The following is a 17,134-nucleotide window of genomic DNA, read 5'->3' on the forward strand; positions in this document are numbered from 1 at the left end:
AGAAAGATAAACAAGATGAAAAGGCAGAGAGCTATGTACCAGATGAAGGAACAAGATAAAACCCCAGAAAAACAACTGAATGATGTGGAGGTAGGCAACCTTCCAGAAAAAAAATTCAAAATAATGGTAGTGAAGATGATCCAGGACCTCGGAAAAAGAATAGAGGCAAAGATTGAGAAGATGCAAGAAATGTTTAACAAAGATCTAGAAGAATTAAAGAACAAACAGAGATGAACAATACAATAACTGAAATGAAAACTACACTAGAAGGAATCAATAGCAGAATAACTGAGGCAGAAGAACGGATAAGTGACCTGGAAGACAGAATGGTGGAATTCACAGCTGCGGAACAGAATAAAGAAAAAAGAATGAAAAGAAATGAAGACATAGAGTCTGTCATACAGAGTGAAGTAAGTCAGAAAGAGCAAGACAAATACCATATGCTAACACATATATGTGGAATTTAAGGAAAAAAAATGTCATGAAGAACCTAGGGGTAAAACAGGAATAAAGACACAGACCTACTTGAGAATGGACTTGAGGATATGGGGAGGGGGAAGGGTAAGCTGTGACAAAGCGAAAGAGAGGCATGGACATATATACAGTACCAAACGTAAGGTAGATAGATAGTGGGAAGCAGCCGCATAGCACAGGGAGATCAGCTCGGTGCTTTGTGACCGCCTGGAGGGGTGGCATAGGGAGGGTGGGAGGGAGGGAGACGCAAGAGGGAAGGGATGTGGGAACAGATGTATATGTATGACTGATTCACTTTGTTATAAAGCAGACACTAATAAAAAAAAAAGAAATGAAGACAGCATAAGAGAACTCTGGGGCAACATTAAATGCAACAACATTCACATTATAAGGGTCCCAGAAGGAGAAGAGAGAGAGAAAGGACCCAAGAAAATATTTGAAGAGATTATAGTTGAAAACTTCCCTAACATGGGAAAGGAAATAGCTACCCAAGCCCAGGAAGCGCAGCAAGTCCCATACAGGATACACCCAAGGAGAAACACACCGAGACACACAGTAATCAAATTGGCAAAAATTAAAGACACAGAAAAATTATTGAAAGCAGCAAAGGAAAAAATGACAAATAACATACAAGGGAACTCCTATAAAGTTAACAGCTGATTTCTCAGCAGAAACTCTATAAGCCAGAAGGGAGTGGCATGATATACTTAAAGTGATGAAAGGGAAGAACCTACAACCAAGATTACTCTACCCGGCAAGGATCTCATTCAGATTCGATGGAGAAATCAAAAGCTTTACAGACAAGCAAAAGCTAAGAGAATTCAGCACCACCAAACCAGCTCTACAACAAACGCTAAAGGAACTTCTCTAAGTGGGAAACACAAGAGAAGAAAAGGACCTACAAAAACAAACCCAAAACAATTAAGAAAATGGTCATAGGAACATACATATCGATAATTACCTTAAACATGAATGGATTAAGTGCTCCAACCAAAAGACACAGGCTTGCTGAATGAATACAAAAACAAGATCCATATATATGCTGTCTACAAGAGACCCACTTCAGACCTAGGGACACATACAGACTGAAAGTGAGGGGATGGAAAAAGATATTCCATGCAAATGGAAATCAAAAGAAAGCTGGAGTAGCAATACTCATATCAGATAAAATAGACTTTAAAATAAAGAATGTTACACGAGACAAGGAAGGACACTACATAATGATCAAGGGATCAATCCAAGAAGAAGATATAACAATTATAAATATATATGCACCCAACATAGGAGCACCTCAATACATAAGGAAACTGTTAACAGCTATAAAAGAGGAAATCGACAGTAACACAATAATAGTGTGGGACTTTAACACCTCACTTACACCAATGGACAGGTCATCCAAAATGACACACTAGACCAGATAGATTTAATTGATATTTATACGACATTCCATCCAAAAACAGCAGATTACACTTTCTTCTCAAGTGCACATGGAACATTCTCCAGGATAGATCACATTCTGGGTCACAAATCAAGCCTCAGTAAATTTAAGAAAATTGAAATCATATCAAGCATCTTTTCTGACCACAATAGTATGAGATTAGAAATGAATTACAGAGAAAAAACATAAAAAAACACAAACACATGGAGGCTAAACGATACGTTACTAAATAACCAAGAGATCACTGAAGAAGTCAAAGAGGAAATCAAAAAATACCTAGACACAAATGACAATGAAAACACGATGATCCAAAACCTATGGGATGCAGCATAAGCAGTTCTAAGAGGGAAGTTTATAGCTGTACAAGCCTACCTCAAGAAACAAGAAAAACCTCAAATAAACAATCTAATCTTACACCTAAAGGAACTAGAGAAAGAACAAACAAAGCCCAAAGTTAGCAGAAGGAAAGAAATCATAAAGATCAGAGCAGAAATAAATGAAAAAGAAACAAAGAAAACAATAGCAAAGGTCAATAAAACTAAAGGCTGGTTCTTTAAGAGGATAAACAAAATTGATAAACCATTAGCCAGACTCATCAAGAAAAAGAGGGAGAGGACTCAAATCAATAAAATTAGAAATGAAAAAGGAGAAGTTACAACAGACACCACAGAAATACAAAGCATCCTAAGAGACTACTACAAGAAACTCTATGCCAATAAAATGGACAACTTAGAAGAAATGGACAAATTCTTAGAAAGGTATAACCTTCCAAGACTGAACCAGGAAGAAATAGAAAACATGAACAGACCAATCACAAGGAATGAAATTGAAACTGTGATTAAAAATCTTCCAACAAACAAAAGTCCAGGACCAGATGGCTTCATAGGTGAATTCTATCAAACATTTAGAGAAGAGCTAATACCCATCCTTCTCAAACTCTTCCAAAAAATTGCAGAGGAAGGAACACTCCCAAACTCATTCTATGAGGCCACCATCACCCTGATACCAAAACCAGACAAAGATACTACAAAAAAAGAAAATCACAGACCAATATCATTGATGAATATAGATGCAAAAATCCTCAACAAAATACTAGCAAACAGAATCCAACAACACATTAAAAGGATCATACATCATGATCAAGTGGGATTTATCCCAGGGATGTAAGGATTCTTCAATATATGCAAATCAACCAATGTGATACACCATATTATTAAACTGATGAATAAAAACCATATGATCATCTCAATAGATGCAGAAAAAGCTTTTGACAAAATTCAACACTGATTTATGATAAAAACTCTCCAGAAAATGGGCATAGAGGGAACGTACCTCAACATAATAAAGCCCATATAAGACAAACCCACAGCAAACACCATTCTCAATGGTGAAAAACTGAAAGCATTTCTTCTAAGATCAGGAACAAAACAAGGATGTCCACTCTCACCACTATTGTTCAACATAGTTTTGGAAGTCCTAGCCATGGCAATCAGAGAAGAAAAAGAAATAAAAGGAATACAAATTGGAAAAGAAGAAGTAAAACTGTCACTGTTTGCAGATGACATGACACTATATATAGAGAATCCTAAAAATGCCACCAGAAAACTACTAGAGCTAATCAATGAATTTTGTAAAGTTGCAGGATACAAAATTAATGCACAGAAATCTCTTGCATTCCTATACACTAGTGATGAAAAGTCTGAAAGAGAAATTAAGGAAACACTCCCATTAACTTTGCAACAAAAAGAATAAAATACCTAGGAATACACCTACCTAGGGAGACAAAATACCTGTATGCAGAAAACTATAAGACACTGATGAAAGAAATTAAAGATGATACCAACAGATGGAGAGATATACCATGTCCTTGGATTGGAAGAATCAATATTGTGAAAATGACTATACTACCCAAAGAAATCTACAGATTCAATGCAATCCCTATCAAATTACCAATGGCATTTTTTACGGAACTAGAGCAAAAAATCTTAAAATTTGTATGGAAACACAAAAGACCACGAATAGCCAAAGCAGTCTTGAGGGAAAAAAAACTGAGCTGGAGGAATCAGACTTCTTGACTTCAGACTATACTACAAAGCTACAGTAATCAAGACAATATGGTACTGGCACAAAAACAGAAACATAGATCAATGGAACAAGATAGAAAGCCCAGAGATAAACCCACGCACCTATGGTCAACTAATCTATGACAAAGGAGGCAAGGATATACAATGCAGAAAAGACAGTCTCTTCAATAAGTGGTGCTGGGAAAACTGGACAGCTACATGTAAAAGAATGAAATTAGAACACTCCCTAACACCATACACAAAAATAAACTCAAAATGGATTAGAGACCTAAATGTAAGACTGGACACTATAAAACTCTTAGAGGAAAACATAGGAAGAACACTCTTTGACAAAAATCACAGCAAGATCTTTTTTGATCCACCTCCTAGAGGAATGGAAATAAAAACAAAAATAAACAAATGGGACCTAATGAAACTTCAAAGCTTTTGCCCAACAAAGGAAACCATAAACAAGACGAAAAGACAACCCTCAGAATGGAAGAAAATATTTGCAAACAAATCAACAAAGGATTAATCTCTAAAATATATAAACAGCTCATGCAGCTCAATATAAAAGAAACAGACAACCCAATCAAAAAATGGGCAGAAGACCTAAACAGACATTTCTCCAAAGTAGACATACAGATGGCCAAGAAGCACATGAAAAGCTGTTCAACATCACTAATTATTAGAGAAATGCAAATCAAAACTACAATGAGGTATTACCTCATACCAGTTAGATTGGGCATCATCAGAAAATCTACAAACAACAAATGCTGGAGAGGGTGTGGAGAAAAGGGAACCCTCTTGCACTGTTGGTGGGAATGTAAATTGATACAGCCACTATGGAGAACAGTATGGAGGTTCCTTAAAAAACTAAAAATAGAATTACCATATGATCCAGCAATCCCACTACTGGGCATATACCCAGAGAAAACCATAATTCAAAAAGACACTTGTACCCCAATGTTCATTGCAGCACTATTTACAATAGCCAGGTCATGGAAGCAACCTAAATGCCCATTGACAGACGAGTGGATAAAGAAGATGTGGTACATATATACAACGGAATATTACTCAGCCATAAAAAAGAATGAAATTGAGTCATTTGTTGAGATGTGGATGGATCTAGAGACTGTCATACAGAATGAAGTAAGTCAGAAAGAGAAAAACAAATATCGTATATTAACGCATATATGTGGAACCTAGAAAAATGGTACAGATGAACCGGTTTGCAGGCCAGAAGTTGAGACACAGATGTAGAGAACAAACGTATGGACACCAAGGGGGGAAAGTGGTGGGGGGGTGGGGATGGTGGTGTGATGAATTGAGCGATTGGGATTAACATGTATACACTGATGTGTATAAAATTGATGACTAATAAGAACCTGTTGTATAAAAAAATAAATAAAATTAAAAAAAAATTTTTTTAAGTTCAATCTGAGACTCTTTATAAAATTTTCAGCAAGCAAAAGCCTATATGATCAATTATAGTTATATAAATCATCAGGCCAAGTTTATCGGACCAGACTTATTTTGCAAATACATTAGTCTTAATTTGGCTATATTTGGTAGAAATGAGGGTAATTTTAGAGAGAAAAAGATTATTTCAGTGAATGTTAAATGCCAGTTTTGCTAATGGAGGTCTGTATTTACTAAGACTCACCTCCTGGACAATTCTTTGCTGTTACGTTATTTTAATGTAAAGATTAATTGAATTATTAAAGGACACTCTAAGTTTGTTTCTGAAGTTTATCTCAGTAATATACCTTTGGATGAAGGTCAGATGCCCCACAACCTGTAGTCAGGGGATTAAACATACTGGAAAAGACATAATTTAAGGACTATCTCCAACCTAGATGGAAAGACCCTTATCAGGTACTCTTAACTAGCTCATGCACACTGAGACTGAAGGGAACTGACTCTTGGATTAATTCCCACTTACAAAGGGCCCCTGCACTGGACTGGCCTCTGGGAGGACTGCTGACCTCAAAATCACCTTAAGGGCTTCCCTGGTGGTGCAGTGGTTGAGAGTCCGCCTGCCGATTCAGGGGACACGGGTTCATGCCCTGGTCCGGGAAGATCCCACATGCTGCGGAGCGGCTGGACCCGTGAGCCATGGCCGCTGAGCCTGCGCATCCGGAGCCTGTGCTCCGCAACGGGAGAGGCCACAACGGTGAGAGGCCTGCGTACCGGAAAAAAAAAAAATGTATATGACCATGCCAAATGGCTCCATTCCTTTGGACAGGGTAACCCAAATGCTGACTCTCATCTGGACCAGGATTAAAATTGCTACCAAATATAACCTGGTTATTACTCCTGCTTGGGCCCCTGGTTACAGTCATTCTTTTACTGATCTTTGGCCCCTGCCTTCTTTATCTGCTTGTCTAGTTTGTTCTTTCTAAAGACACAACGGTTTCCCAGACAAGATGAAGGTGATGCAGAGGTTCCAGCCACTCCTCGGAACAGATCCTGCCAGAATAACAGCGAAAGTCACCCTGGATCCCTTAACGAGACAGAGAGAGAGCTCTGTGACCCCAACTAGGTAGGGTCTACTAGCCCGTTGCCAGCCTGAAGAAGCTACAGAAGATAGACTTTCACCCTTCATCCTCCCAATAAAGATTTCTTGGGGTTCAGGTCTCTCAGGGGGGATTTGATGCAGGAGATAGATGGGCCCCATGGTGAGCAGCTAGAGTTTGTTCCCTGGGGACAGAAACTCCATAACAGCAGGAGCCAGTGAGGAAGCTGAGCCCTGCCCAGAGAAAAGACCACATATTCCTCATTCTCGAAGTCAAGGAGATCCTCCCGACTACACACGCACAGAAAGGCTCCCCGAAGGTCAAAAGGAAGGGGGCGTCACCTCATAGTAAGTGATGCCAACCTACCCATAGGTCTCTTCGCTAGCATCCGTCTTGGTTAAGAGATGCACCCTCACACATGGGAGGACCCTGAGATACACCAAATATGGACTCAGAACCAGGCAAATCAAAATGATTGGCCAGGGACTTCCCTGGTGGTCCAGTGGACTCCAAGCTTCCATTGCAGGGTCCTCGGGTTTGATCCCTGGTTGGGGAACTAAAATCCCACAAGCCACACAGGTGGGGGGGGGGGCGGGAGCGGGGATGATTGGCCAAAGGAAACCCGGAAGAAATGCCCCATAAAAGTGATTCAAACTACCACGAGGGTGCGACTCTCTCTCTGAGCCCGCCCATGTGTCTATCCACACATCTTGTACTCTTTTTCCTCCTAATAAACACTTTACTTGTTTCACTGCTTTCCGTCTCTCTGTGGCAATTCCTTTCTACACAGCTGATGGGCCAGGGCCTTGTCGCTGGCCACTGGTCCCTGGAGGTCTGGTGGATAGGATTCAGCGCCGTCACTGCCACAGCCTGACTTCAATCTCTGGCCGAGAACCAAAATCCTGCTTCAAACCACTGCAGGTGGAGCTCACCCAAGATCAGTTCATAGGATGGAAGGGGACAGGGATAGAGTAGGGGAAACAGGTGGCTAAGACAGAGGTGTCCTGATGTCCCCATTCCCAGGTGAAATCTCAGAAGTGGGAAAATTATGCAGTTAAAGGGGAGCTGTACACTGAAAGGCTTTGGTCTCCTTCCTTCCTGCTAGCACTCTGGCAAGGACAACACCAAGTGGCACAGCCCTAGGGCAACTTGGGGACGTTCACAGCAAAGGGACACCTGAGTTGGCATCTTCAAGCCGCCCCTGGTTCCCAGGGGCAATCTTACTTCCTGCACCCAGATTTCCGCACCCGGGGCCGCTCCCCTCCACCCCCTCCCCTGCACTGTGCCCGGACTCCCCTGGCTTCTCAGAAGTCCTGAGGAAGGGGGAAAATTACCTTGCAAGGGGAAGGGAGCCCATCATATCCCCTCCCTGCAGCCTCATCTTGCTTGCAGGTGGAGGAAGCTCTGCTTTCAATACTTCCTGAAACACCAGCAAACCACCCCAAGCAGAATTGCATCATCTAGAGAGCAATCGATCGATGGAGCCCCCGCAGTGTCCCCAGCCCAGTAATCCAGAGCAGTGGGAAAACCCAGGCAAGTGATGCAAATGTGCAATGAAAGCCAGGCACTTCCTGCCTTCAAGTTCTTTGCTGTGTGGATTAAGCTGATATGTCTCTGAGACTGCTTTCGGTGGAAAATGGGAATCAGAGCATCACCCAGTTCCTAGGGCTCGGGTGAAGGTTCCAAAAGGTGATACCTGCCGAGTTCTTAGCATGGGAATAAGCCCTCAATATGGATGACTCTTTGGATTGTTTTCTGTTTCTTTGTTACCACGACAGGTGCCACATTGAATTTGTGTGTGTACATCTCTGTTTGTGACACGTGCGTGCGAGTGTGCTTACGAAATGAAATCCTTGAAATGAAACTGATGGACATTAGGGGAGGTGCATTTTGGGATCTTGATAGATTTGCCAAACCGTCCTTTCAAAAGGCTGGATCCATTTCAAATCCCAGCATCCGGGTATTAGGGATGCTTTTCACCTACATGCTTGCAACACCGTGAATCTTCAGATTCAACCAATGCTCTGATCATTTACCAAATTACGATAGGTGCAAAAGAAAAGGTGTATTCCGTGTGCTTTTAATTTTTAGTTATCTTATTCAGAAGAGAGAGAATATTGCGTTTCACATTCGATCGTGTACTTTTTAGAACCTGACTTCATATTCATTTCATTTTCTAGAAAGTATTAGTCACTTCTTAATGACTTAACTTCTGAGTTATATATATCAGGAGAACAATTTTGTCTATTTTGGGCCTTGCAAACCTTTCTTTTTTCTGTCTTGCTGCTTGTGTGTGTGTGTGTGTGTGTGTGTGCCTTTAACTTGGAAGGTATTTTTAATGCAGACATTATTAATTTATATGTGAAACATAACAACATTCTCTTTTATGTTTTCTTCATTTTTTTCTAACATACTTAAAAAGTCTGCACTACACGCAGATGAATTTTTATGAATGCATCATACTTTCAGTACTTTCATTACTGAAAGTGGGGTCTGGCTGTTCACTGTTCAAAAGCCAATAAAGAGGCAAGGTCGTGGGAAAGGAAAGTTTGCTTTATTTCGGATGCCGGCAACGGGGGTGGGGGATGGCGGGGGGCAGGGGGCAGACTTCTGTCCAAAGGCCAACTCTCTGCCCCCCATAATCAGCGGACAAGAGCTTTTATAGATGGGGGGAGGGGACTACATGCAGAAACAGTCATTTTGAAATTGGTCAGCGGTGGTCTGACCAGTGTCATCTTGATTGTTTCAAGTACAGTTCAAGTCTTCAGTTCCAGGGTCAGTTTGTTCCCATTTCCTTAAGGCCAATTCTTGGAATTGTGGCAACTTATGTCATGGCTACATTCTGGTCATCGTGTAGTTAACTTCTTCCACCTGGTGGAGGTTTCAGTATCCACAAGACAGCTCACAGGATAGGGGTCAGAATATTATCTAGAGCCCTCGAGAAGGAACTAAAGGTCCTTGACTTTGCTTAATGACTAAACTATTATTATTTAGTCTTATTGGACTGTTTTCCTTTGTTTCCTTTGTTTCTGCATTCTCCTTTCTCTGATTAAACTTATTCTTTGGCTGAAATTTTTCTACAGACAAAAGGCAGGCAGAGGACGTCGGGAGGAAGGACCACAGGGCCCTGCTCCGTTTCACTTTCATGGCTTCTTTTTTGTTTGTTTGTTTTCTTTTTTTTTTACTTAAATCTGTGATCCAGCTGGAATTTACTTTGGGTTTAGCCATCTTTTTTTTTTTCATCTTTATTGGAGTATAATTGCTTTACAATGATGTGTTAGTTTCTGCTTTATAACAAAGTGAATCAGTTATACATATACCTATGTTCCCATAACTCTTCCCTCTTGCGTCTCCCTCCGTTCCAATGGAAATGAAAACAAAAATAAACAAATGGGACCTAATGAAACTTCAAAGCTTTTGCACAGCAAAGGAAACCATAAAGAAGACCAAAAGACAACCCTCAGAATGGGAGAAAATATTTGCAAATGAAGCAACTGACAAAGGATTAATCTCCAAAATTTATAAGCAGCTCATGCAGCTCAATAACAAAAAAACAAACAACCCAATCCAAAAATGGGCAGAAGACCTAAATAGCCATCTTTTAACCTCCCTTGTGAAAATGAGGGAATTTGCATTTTATTGCCAAGAGGGCTGGCCTCATCTTTCTGTGTTGATCAGCCACCTGAACTTCTTTGTGAATTGTCTGCTTGTACCCATTCCCGTTATTCTAATGAGCATTTCCTGGGGGGAAATAGCAACATTAAAAGCTAGCCTTTATTGACCACTTGCTGTGTGCCTGTGCTATGCTAAGGGCCTTGCATATGTCTCTCCTTAAAATCTCATCACAGCCCATTTTATTATTATTTAAATTTTTTATTTTAATACAATTTTTAAAGGTTGCTTTCCATTTGCAGTTATTACAAAATATCAGCTACATTCCCCGTGTTGTACGATACATCCTTGAATCTGTCTTACAGCCAGTAGTTTGAACCTCTCACTCCCCCACTCCTATATTGTCCGCACACACACTGGTAACCACCAGTTTGTTCTGTCTGTGACTCTGCTTTTTTTATGTTATATTCACCAGTTCCTTGTATTTCACAGCCCATTTTATAGATGGAAACATTGAACTTAAGCTGATGGGGGTGTGAGTTTCCCAAAGGCTAACATGTGACATTCCAGAGATTGGAATCCAGGTGGGTTGAGAAACTCCAGATTCTATATAACCATGCTCGGTAGCAATTATTTTTGACTGTGAATGGCTTTCAGCTAGATGGAGGTAGGGAAAGGACACCAGGTGGGCTGCAAAGAACCATCAAAGGTCCAGAGTGGGGACCATGACAAGACAGAGATTGGAATGTCTTGCAGATGAAGTTAGCCAGCAGAGCTAGACTTTAGAACCCAGCGGGAGTTTCATACAGTATGAAAGAAGGTCAGGGACAGTTCCGAGGATCACGCCCACAGGCTCAGGAGAGCTTAATGTCCCTTTGAGGGTGCTGCTAGCTAAACCCTCAGGCCTGGAATCCTAGGGTTTTCATAAAGGAAATTCCTTTTGTAGTTGGTGGTCTCAGGGAGAAGACGATCACCTGGATCCCAGGAATTCTGGACAGTTTTGTCTCCCCTCTTTCTTCTACCTGCCCTCCCACATCAGCAAACGCTGCTGGCTCCAGCTCTGACATCTATTCACCTCCTATTTACCTCCTTCTCTCCCCCACCCCACTCCCAGCCCAGGCCAGGCCACTGTAACCCCTCACTCTGGAATGAAATTTTCAAGTCTCAGTGTCTACAAGTAAAGCTTCTTAGACCACAGCCACGTGCACTTGGCATATACAGTCTGTGACAGCTTCTCTGCTACTAGTGTGTGGTTTGATTCACTGATACTAACAAAGTATTGTCCCAACTCTACAAAGCCCAGGTAGTGTCTCTTCATCTTGTAGCTACGCCGTTGTTACTCCTTTCCTGAGGCTGCCATAACAGAGCACCACCCACTAGTGGCTTGAAACAACAGAAATTTACTCTTTCACCATTCTGGAGGCCAGAGATCTGAAATCAAGGTGTCTGAAGGGCTGCACTCCTTTCAAAGGCTTTAGGGGAGATTTCTTCTTTGCCTCTTTCTGGCTTCTGGGGTTTGCCAGCAATCCTTGGGGTTCTTTGGTGTATTTTGCATCACTCCAATGTCTACCTCCAACTTTCCTCTGTGTCTCTGTGTGTCCTCTCCTTTTCCTATGAAGACATCATGGGATGTAGGGTCCACCCTCATCCTTACTTCTGCAAAGACCCTGTTGCCAGATGAGGTCATGTGCTGAAGTTCTGGGTGGACATGAATTTGGGGGTGACACATTCAAACCACTACAGTCATCAAAAACGGGTGTCCTCCAAGACCACAGGGCAACAGAATTGAAAGGCAGTGTGGCATGTATACAAGATCAGGCTATGGAAGTGACCCTTGGTCAGCTTCTACTCTCTTCCTATTAGGCAGGTCAGTCATGTGACCGCATCAAGGGTGGTCCCACCACGGGGGCATCAGGGAGGCTGGGAAAATGGAGAGGAACACATGGATATTTGGGGACCCTTCCTCCATCCCTGAGTGCTGTGGCTGTAGCCCTGAGGCCCAGCAGAGCATCTGGTCCATAGTGGATGTTCAATGAAGATTTGTTGAATGAGTACCACGAAGGTGAGTGTGGAAAGTCAAATAGAAAAATTGAGGGACACCCTGGCCCACCTAGTCTGCAGACTGGGGACCGGCAGAAGCTGGAGGGGAATTCCCTGCACTGTAGAACTGAGTCTGGTCCCTCCCTTTGCTGGACATCCCCAGGGTGGGGCATGGTTGGTCCCTGGCAGGTTCAGGCAGGCAGAGAGGGCCCCGTAGCTGCATGAGAGCTGAGGTTCCTTCCCTCTTCCTGCCTGCCCTCTACACACGCTCCACCCTGCCACACAGCTGATGAAGTGCTTGCAGAGGATCATGATGGCAGAGGAGTCCTCGGGCTGCCAAGTGCCCCAGCGGCCCTGGGTGTCCATCTGGTGGGTGGCTTTGTTGCTGTTTCTCCTTGGCATGGTGACAGGCTGCCTCATCTGCAGTGTGCGCCTCACCCGAAAGCAGCAGCTGGATTCAACTGGGGTAAGTCCAGAAGGGAGGATGAGAGAGACAGGTGTACATCTGCCTTCTGCAAGCTCAGGAGCATGGGGACCTCTAGCTGGGGCCGGGCCCTGGGGAGGGGGTGCAGCGCCAAGGGCAGGTAAGCAACTGAGGAAAGAATCAGCTCAGGGCTGAGGGCTGGTGAGCTAGAGCGCAGACTAACAGACTCGCGACCAAAAAAGAAAAAAAAGAAAAGATCAGAATGAGATGAATAAAAATCTGCCAGGGGGACTTCCCTGACCGTCCAGTGGTTAAAACCCCTCGTTTCCAACGCAGGGGGGCGGGGGGTTCGATCCCTGGTCTGGGGAATTAATAGCCCGCATAGCACGCGGCGTGGCCAAACAATAGAAACAACTGCCAGGAAGAAAGATCTGGTGGAAAAGAACAAAGCGAGAGAGACCAGAGCAGGGAGGGGAGGCGGGGGCAAGGCTGCCCCCGGGGGTCTCCGGCTCAGGATAGTCAGTTCTGCCGACACCAAGAGGTAAATCCCGGGTGGAGACCCCGGGGTGGAGGATGCATCTGAGAAAGATACGTACCATATGGGGGCCTGGAAAATGACTCGTCTTTGGTGTTCCCCCAGCAGGCTGACTCAGAGGCTGCTGGGGGCTTCTCGAAGCTGGGAAGTGGCGGTTCCGGGACCTCCAAGGACAGGAGGAACCCTGGTCACCTACCACAGGGTCCGGCTTTGGGGGCTGCATTACGGGGGTGGGAGAGCTTTGCAGGGGAGAGAGGCAGGTGTGCCGAGGCGCCCTGTGTTATATCCTGGAAACTAAGAAGTTCTTCAGAAGGTCTTCTCTTCATGCTCACGGCTAGTTCATACCTACTTCCTCTTTAAGAGTTCTTCACAAAGGTCCCAACTCAGTCCGGTGGGATGACGGGTGGATAGAAGGATAGGTCGAGAAAAGAGAGCTCTTCCCTCGGGGGCACTCAAGACCTCTGGCGCTTAGGTGTTCAGCCCTCTTTTCTTTTCTTCCAGTGGGACTTAGCGGAGCTGCAGCTGAATCACACAGGTAAAACCAGATGCATATGTGTGTTGGAGAAAGAGAAAAGAAGGAGTGTGGGGGAGGGAGAGAGAGAGAAAGAGAAATTGAGAAAGGATGAGAAAAAGAAACAAAGAGAGGGAGATACGGCGGCGTTCTGTTGAGTGCCTGCTTCCTTGCGCAGCCTTTTGTTTTCTCCCTTGGGAGATCCCAAACCAACTAAACCAAGCTAATAGCCATCACTAACCTGCCCTCATTGAGGCCACAAACACTAATTAAGCGGCTACTGTGAGGCAAACCCTGTTCTGGGTGTCCCGAGAGCCCACAGAACCGACAGAAATCCCTGCCCTGTCGGTGCTTCCCTTCTACCAAGGGGATCAGAAAATAAATAAATAAACAAGGAAAATATGCAGCATGCCAAGAGAGTAAAACACGCATCTGGTATTTCTGGGAGGAATATTAAGTAAGGGAGGGGGAACGGGCAGGCCAGCGTTGGGTTTGCCCTTGAAGATGCAGTCATGGGGAAGGCATCCCTGAGAAGGGGGCTTTAGAGCAAGGACGTGAAGGAACGTGAGGGCGGGTGCCATTTGGCAGTGTTCTCCCAGCCTCTCTCTAACCCTCTTCCTCTTTGGGCCTCTCTCCCCACCACTCATCCCCAGAGGGCTGGGCGTGTGTTCATTCCATTTTGTAATGGAGGGAAATGCTCTTCATCTTTTTTCTCTGGGTGCTTTCTGCTAGGGCTGCTACGACAGAATAACAGACCAGGTGGCTTATAAACAAGACATTTCTTTCTCATGGTTCTGGGGGCTGTGAAGTCCAAGGTCAAGGCACCAGCAGATCTGGTGTCTGGTGAGAGCCCGCTTCCTGGTTCATAAACAGCCAGCCATCTTCTTTTTTTTTTTTTTTTTTAGTTTTTTTTTTTTTGATGTGGACCATTTTTAACGTCTTTATTGATTTTTTTACAATCTTGCTTCTGTTCTTTAGCCGCGAGGCATGTGGGATTTTAGCTCCCCCGACTTAGGGATGGAACCCACGCCCCATGCGTTGGGAACATGGAGTCTTAACCACTGGACCATCAGGGAAGTCCCCAGCCAGCCATCTTCTCATCTTTTTGCTGGGTCTTCACGTGGCGAAAAGGGAGGGAGAGAGCTCTCCGGGCTCTTTTCTTTCTCTCCCCACCCACCCCTTTTTTTTTTCTATTCTTTGGCCACCCCACATCACCCCACCCCGCCCCACGGGGCATGCGGGATCTTAGTTCCCCAACCAGGGATGGAACCCGTACCCCTGCATTGGAAGTGTGGAGTCTTAACCACTGGACCCACCAGGGAAGTCCCTCTTTCTGTTTTTAAATTGAGATATAGTTGACATACAACCTTGTATTAGTTTCCGATGTACAACATGATTCTCTATTTGTATATATTACAAAACGATCAACACAGTGTCTAGCGAACATAGTTACAATTTTTTTTTCTTGCCATGGGAACTTGTGAAATCTTCTCTCTTAGCAACTTTCGAATATACAACACAGTATCATTAACTCTAGTCACCATGCTGCATATTACACTGCCAGGACTTAGTTTATAACTTATTTTATAAGTTTTACCTTTCAACCACCTTCACCTATTTTGCCCACCCCATCTCCCACCTGTGGCAGCCACCAGTCTGTTCTCTGTATCTATGAGTTTGGGTTTTGTTTTCTTTTAGATTGCACGTATAAGGGAAGTCATACAGTATTTGTCTTTCTCTGTCTGACTTACCCCTAGGTCCACCCATGTTGTCACAGTGGCAGAATTTCCTTCTTATTTTATGGTTGAATTATATATATATATATAATATATAATAATATATATAATATCACATCTTTATCCATTATATATATGTGTGTGTATGGTGTGTGTATATATATACACACACAATCCGTACATACATATATGTGTGTGTGTATGTGTATATATATATAGATATATAGATATCACATCTTCTTTCTCCATTCATCCATCAGTGGATATGGGGTCTCTTTTTTTTTTTTTTTTGCTTGTTTGTTTGTTTTTGTTTTTGTTTTTTGCGATACGTGGGCCTCTCACTGCTGTGGACTCTCCCGTTGCGGAGCACAGGCTCCAGACGTGCAGGCTCAGCGGCCACGGCTCACGGGTCCAGCCGCTCCGCGGCATGTGGGATCTTCCCGGACCAGGGCACAAACCCGTGTCCTCTGCATCAGCAGGCGGACTCTCAACCACTGCGCCACCAGGGAAGCCCATGGGGTCTCTTTTATAAGGGCTCCGCCTTCATGATCTAATCACTTCCCAATGCCCCACCTTCTAATACCATTCCCTTGGGGGTTAGGTTTCAACATGGGAGTTTGGGGCGTTCCCTCTATAGCACTCAGTTTCCCTAAACCTCCATCCTTCCATCCCTTCTCCCACAACCCTCTCAGGATCGCGGCAGGACCCCAGGCTGCGCTGGCAGGGAAGCCCAGCCCTGGGCCGCTCCTTCGTGCATGGGCCAGAGCTGGACAACGGGCAGCTGCGTATCCAACGTGATGGCATTTATAGGCTGCACATCCAGGTGACCTTAGCCAACTGCTCTTCCTCCACATGGACCGCCAAGCCCCATAGCACCACCCTGACCGTGGCCATCTGCTTCCCCACAGCCCACAGCATCAGCCTGCTACGCCTCAACTTTCACCACAGCTGCTCAGTCGCCTCCCAGCGCCTTACGTTCTTAGCCCACGGGGACATTCTCTGCACCAACCTTACTCTGCCTCTGCTGCCCTCCAGAAACGCTGATGAGACATTTTTTGGGATTCAGTGGGTGTGCCCTTGACCACTGCACTTCCTGGCCCAGATTTGTTGATAGGGATTTTTTTCTTTGTTTTATCGTCAATTTATTCGTAAGTATTTTATTATTTTGGATACATTGTATTGTATCCAAAGGTTGTATTTCTCTTCCTGAGAATGTGTTGGCTTCTTTTTAACCTTTTTATTATTTTTTCTTTTTTTCGTTTTTTTTTGGGGGGGTACTGCACCGTGTGGCATGTGGGCTCTTAGTTTCCCAGGCAAGTAATGAACCCACACCCACCTGAAGGGCATCTGAAGGACAGAGTCCTAACCACTGGACCACCGTGAGATTACATTTTTAATGCACAGAAACATAATTGATGTTTCTATATTGATTTGGGGGGGTGTGCTGGCTTTTTGTTTGTTTCTTTGTTTTACTTTACAGAATCTGTTTATTAGATCCAACAGTTTCTGGTTAAAGTATTTTTAAACTCTTCTAAAAATAAAAACAATTTTATTTCTTCCTTTCCACGTCTGATACCTTTCTTTTTCTTCTACAATACCTAGGTCATTTCGCACCTATATCTGTAGGATAAATTCCTAGAAGTGGAATGGCTGGGTCCAAGAGGGTGTGTTTATAATTTTGATATCTATTAAAAAATTGACCTCCACAGGTGTTGAACCAGATTTTTAATCTGCACCATGTGAGCATGGCTGCTCTGTGAGATGTGAAAAGAAGCTTTTCAT

The 17,134-nt window shown here is 43.7% G+C and overlaps 1 protein-coding gene across 1 annotated transcript; it reads left to right on the plus strand.

Moving 5' to 3' along the window:
* Nucleotides 1–12,367: 12,367 nt before the first annotated feature.
* On the plus strand, nt 12,368–16,809 carry CD70 (CD70 molecule; the record flags this gene model as incomplete). Its single annotated transcript, XM_081232024.1, is given in 4 exon segments — nt 12,368–12,397; nt 12,400–12,612; nt 13,607–13,640; nt 16,045–16,809. Coding segments are annotated over 4 exon segments (666 nt in total). The 3' UTR covers nt 16,434–16,809.
* Between the last annotated feature and the right edge of the window lie 325 nt (nt 16,810–17,134).

The sequence above is a fragment of the Mesoplodon bidens genome (genome assembly GCF_964165515.1).
Source record: "Mesoplodon bidens genome assembly, chromosome: 4".
NCBI classification, from domain to species: domain Eukaryota; kingdom Metazoa; phylum Chordata; class Mammalia; order Artiodactyla; family Ziphiidae; genus Mesoplodon; species Mesoplodon bidens.